The 5,130-nt window shown below is 45.3% G+C and overlaps 1 protein-coding gene across 1 annotated transcript; it reads left to right on the forward strand.

The window, feature by feature from the left end:
* Positions 1-1,357: 1,357 nt before the first annotated feature.
* Positions 1,358-4,794, forward strand: PRR13 (proline rich 13). The gene is made up of 4 exons (XM_019724455.3): positions 1,358-1,470; positions 2,057-2,095; positions 2,451-2,803; positions 4,134-4,794. The coding sequence occupies exons 2-4, from the start codon at positions 2,077-2,079 to the stop codon at positions 4,167-4,169; spliced, it is 408 nt and encodes a 135-aa protein (XP_019580014.1). The 5' UTR covers positions 1,358-1,470; positions 2,057-2,076; the 3' UTR covers positions 4,170-4,794.
* The last annotated feature ends 336 nt before the right edge of the window (positions 4,795-5,130 follow it).

Below are 5,130 nucleotides of genomic sequence, written 5' to 3' on the forward strand. Positions count from 1 at the left end.
TACCAAGATGTACTATGGTTATATATCATTGAGGGGAGCTAAGTAAAGTGTACATGGGGATTTACTATTAAAAAAAATAATTTGGAAACTTTTAATATTTTGGTCATGTTTAGGAGGGTTACATTAAGGGATCTTCCCCTTGAGAACTTCTACTATTTTTGGAACTTCTTGTGAGTCTAAAAATATTTCAAAATAAAAAGTATTTAATAAATCTATCAAAGTCTTTAGTTCAAGATGACAAACTCAGTATAAAATTTATTGTTTTTATATTTTTTTATCCCACAAATTTGGGATGTACTATTTTCATTATGGCTTAGTTCAAAGTATTTAACTTTCATCATGGTTTATTCTTTGACCCAGAGTTATTTGGAAGACTGTTTGTTTGTTTGTTTTAATTTCCAGATGTATGTTTGTTGTTTGTATTTATATTTTAGATTGTGGTCAGAGAATATGGTATGTATTATACAATTCTTTGAAATTTGAATTATATTGAGACAACTTTTTATAAAATGTTCTAAGTATGCTTAAGAAGAATGAGTATTTTTAAAGTTTTGGGTGCATGGTTCGATATATGTTTATTAAGTGAAGCTTGTTATTTAAAAAAAACAAAAACCATTGCAACAATCCAGTTGAGAGCTCATGGTAGGTTGGGAGCAGGGAAGATGGAGAGAAGTACAGGGATTCCACATCGGTATTGGAATGGGGGCCAGAGAGGCGAAGGAGAGAGCCGTCAAGGATGACCTCCTTGGTTTCTGGTTTATGCAGTTCGACATCTGGGAGCCAGGATTTCCATTTGCCCTTTTTAATGGGCAAGTGGGTGTTTACATATGTAAACATTAGAGGATCTTTCTTGAGCCACCTTCCGGATTTCGCCTCGCGGAGAGTACTTCTCTTTGTCTGGGGTGGTTTCTGGTTTATGCAATTGAGATAGAGCATCCCGGGAGAGTTAAGAAATGTCTGTATTTCCCCCCAAGAATGTTTCTTTACTTCCCTCGGGGGCTAGGAGGGAGGTGGCAATATTGAGGCTTAGAGCTGACACTCTGCAGCTCCCCGATCTTCCCTAAGCACACTGTATATATCTGTGTTACAACACTTATCACGGTGTATTGTGTTCACATTACAGGGTGTTGCACCCACCGTGCAAGCTCAGAGGCTGAGTTTCCCTTCCGCCGCACTCTGCTCAGAAACTGATTGCGCCCTCTGCTCGCCTCTCTCGTAGTCCCGCCCCCAGGTATTTCCGGCCAGCCAGCTCCTCCGCACTCGCCTCGCCCTAAAGGCTGCGGATCCACCCCTACTGTAGTAGGGACTAGAGTAATTGACGAGCATGTCCTCCAATCATAACGCCGAATGACCACACATACTCACCAATTAGGCGGTAGCAGACCGGGTGCCGAAGCTTAAGGTGGGGGTGACCAGGAAGTGAGAGCGGAGACTGGGAAGGACGAGTCGAATCCGGGCGGTGGTGTAAAGGTGATGGGGCATCTGGGTTCCCCCAATTTCCTCCTTTCCCCGTTCCTGGGTCAGGGGTCCCTTCGCAGCTGGGAGCCAGGATCTCTATATACCCTTTTTAATGTGCAAGGGGGCGTGTCTCTATGTGTAAGCATTTGAGGATCTTTCCTGAGCCACCTTCCTGGTTTCAGCTCGAGGAGGGTCCTTCTGTTAGCCTAGGGTGGGGGTCCTGTCTTCCTCCCCGAGGAGCTGTAAAGTTGTTTAAAATTCTTCCTTAACCTGTGGCTGGTTAAAGTCACGTACTCAGTCACGGAAAGGGAGATGAGTGACCGGGATAGAGATTCGCTGACTCTGCCGCTCTCCTGAGGGGTTAAGAATCCTCCAGCTGTAGTGGCAGGTGGAGCGGCCCTGGGAGCTGCATTCCTTGGTTAGGGAACTAGGAATAAGTATTGAGGGCGAAGGAACGAGTGGAAAGAAACATTTATGTGGAGGTCGTGTAGTTCTCAGAGCCTATGTAGGGCAGGAGGCATTGGGGTGGGGCTTGGTCACTAAATCCCGGTCTCACCTCTGGGTCGTCAGCTTTTTGCCTTCATTTCTTTCTCCTCAGGCTGGAGAAAACACCTGACCATGTGGAATCCCAATGCTGGTAGGTGTTTGGGTGCACTCTTCTCCCACCCAACCCCTTTTCAAATGGGCCCCACAACAGGAAGTTTCTGTGTTTTTCCTCCACCTTTCTCTCTCCCCACCTTCAAAAGCCAAGTCCTTAGACCATAGATAACCAATACTCTCCTCTTTCCTTAGAGTTCACTGTCTCTCCCCAGCCTGAGAGGGATGTGACATTTTTTCTCTCCTGTGTGGGTTTGTCTCCCCTACCCTCCATTCTCCTTCCTCACCTTTCCATTTCTCTTTAAGTATTGAGCGAGAAGCTGAATCACCTTTTTGTTGTTGATAGAGGCTCTGGGCAGTTTTAATCTTAATTTGTTCTTTGCTTCTTCCAACAGGGCAGCCAGGGCCAAATCCATATCCCCCTAACACTGGATACCCTGGAGGTTCCAATCCTGCCTATCCGCCGCCTGTCAATCCTGCCTTTCCTCCAGGCACCTTTCCCCCTCCTCAGGGGAATCCAGCTTTCCCCCAAGTCGGGCCCCCTCATCCTCTGCCACAACCAGGGTATCCAGGATACCAGCCACTAGGTCCCTACCCACCACCATACCCACCACCTGCCCCAGGCATGCCTCCTGTGAATCCCTTGGCTCCTGGCATGGTAGGACCAGGAATGGTGATGGACAAGAAGACGCGGAAGAAAATGAAAAAAGCTCATAAAAAGATGCACAAACATCACAAGCATGGCAAGGTCAGTGCCCTCTGGATCCTGGCTAAGAAGGGGTGTCCCCTTAGAGACTAGGCAGGCAGGGGGTAGGCAAGGGGGATTCACAAGCTGAGGATAGGGGGCAGCAATTGTGTTGCTCCGATAGACAGTTTTTCCTCTTTGAAAAGGATTCCCATTGGGAAGAATCTGATAATCCTGAAGAGCAATGCGAATTCGGCTAATTGGGCCTTCTGTCTGGGAGGGATTAGGCTGAGCCTTAGGATGGATGTCAGAATCAAAAACTATTCTTGTTTGCTTTTCTCTCTCCCAGAATTTTTGTCCTCCTACCCCACTCCCAGATGCATATTTTCGCAAGTTGGACATACCCACCGAGGTGGTCAAAATGTCCATTCATAGGGTCAGTCCTTTGACAAAACAAAGTCTTACATAATAATTAACAGACAATAATCTGGCCCTAATTCCTGGACTTCCTTTCTCTACTTCAGGGTGATGTGTTAATTACATGGACCTTTTTGTCCTACCACCCAGTAGGACAAGAGCAGTCAGTGATTCTCAGCCTCAAACAAAAGCTAAGTTTCATATGAGCTCAGCCCCAAGGCCTCATTCTAGAGGAGTGTTCATTAGGACGGGTAACAGTAGCTCCCAGGACAACTCTGCAAGGGTTGAACAAACCCGGATCTGAGGAGGCCTTGATCTAAATTTTCCTGCCTAGTACTATTTATTTGCCTTATGGCTTTGGGCTCTAATTCCTGGTGCTGGATCTTTGGTAGAAGTCTGAGGAGAAGAAAAGATGAGAATTGAATGGAAAAATTACGCTGGAGAGATTAAAAAATGTTTTTAATGACAGTGTTGATGGGAGTATGCAGGTAAAGAACCTTGACTAGGGGTCTCCCAGCCTTCTCTCCCACCTTCCCCACTTTCTCCCAAATGGAACTTAGGAAAAAGTAGAGATAGATGCACACACAACCGCTGTTTCTACTCACTTTTCTTAGGTTCAGAGCAACTAGGAACTTTCCATACGGCTAATCAATAAAGGTTTATAAGGTAGCAGCTGTTTACTAGAACTATACTATGCTTGTGCCTATAATTTATTCCTTGCCTACGCATTGTCTCTGGTAGAGAAAGTTGGAAACTTGCTCCAAATGCAGTACAATGAGTTAGGATGGTTTAATCCATTCCTGTGTGTTCACTGCTGAAGGAAATCCTTGCCTTTGCTGTTTAAGGGACAGTCTGGTTCAAGACTCCTGACCTTCTTAGGTCTTGGGTGGAGGGGTAGTGCTCCAAAGAATGTCCCATAGAGTGATCAAAGGTCATTTGGATCTGATGCTGTCTCCTTTCCCCTTTCCCCTTGCAGCATTCCTCCTCCTCTTCCAGCAGTGACTCTGACTGAATACAGGGCCTGGACCCCTCCCTCAAGTCTCTCCAGTTCTGCTCTCCCTTCAAGCTTCAGATGCCATCTTGCACTGGGGGCAATTAGCCCTTGTGTCCCTCTACCCACCCTCCCCTAATCTGAGCCTCACTCTGCTGTTCAGCCCTAACTGGCTAGGGAAAGTGGGAAAAGAATTGCCATGGGCTAGCAAAGGTCATTTTGGATAGAACTTTTAGCTGATGAGTTTTTCAGGAGAACTATTTTTTGAAGATGGGTCGCCAACCTTGAGCTAAATGCTGAAGACAAGTCTAAGAGCTATAAAATGTGACTTTTTAAATTTTCTTTTATAACACTTGTGGTTGGGAAGGTGTTGTGGAAACTTAATTATGGGAAAAACAACAACAGAAAAACCCTGTACCTTTTTTGTAACTGTGGCACACTTGGGTGATTTAGTGGCAAATACATTTCCCAGCAGGCCTTTTATTGATTGCACTAACTCTAAGCCTGATGGGAAGTGGAGTCCATTTGTTGATGAGTTTTGACTGCCGTTTTCGAATCTAATCTCCACTCCTTAGCTGACTATGCTATCTCAGGTCCTCCCCTCAGTCTCCAACTTTCAGTCCAAATAAAGCTGTTTCGCCTGGTCTCTGTTCGCCTGTGCCATTACCTTGGTTGGGCCCAGTACATTCTACTACTTTTGTTGCCCTTCCACAGATGCTTTAAAGTGTATCAGTTTTATAATAAGGGACCAGAGCATCAGCAAGGAGGACACCATACTGCCCCTGTGTTTGTTAAGTGGGAAGAAACTTCAGAACTGGTTCAGGCTTAGTGGAATAAATCTTCACTGTCTTTACTTCAATGAGTGAATATAGGTCTTTAGCGTAAGTTTTCATATCTGCTACAGAGGTTCTCAATCCTGCCCATCAGCTATTGGAGAATAATTTAGGACTTTACCCCAAATCTGTTGAACAAGACTGTTTAA

This window comes from Rhinolophus sinicus, chromosome 1 (assembly GCF_057876585.1).
Source record: "Rhinolophus sinicus isolate RSI-liver-muscle chromosome 1, RSI-T2T, whole genome shotgun sequence".
NCBI lineage: Eukaryota > Metazoa > Chordata > Mammalia > Chiroptera > Rhinolophidae > Rhinolophus > Rhinolophus sinicus.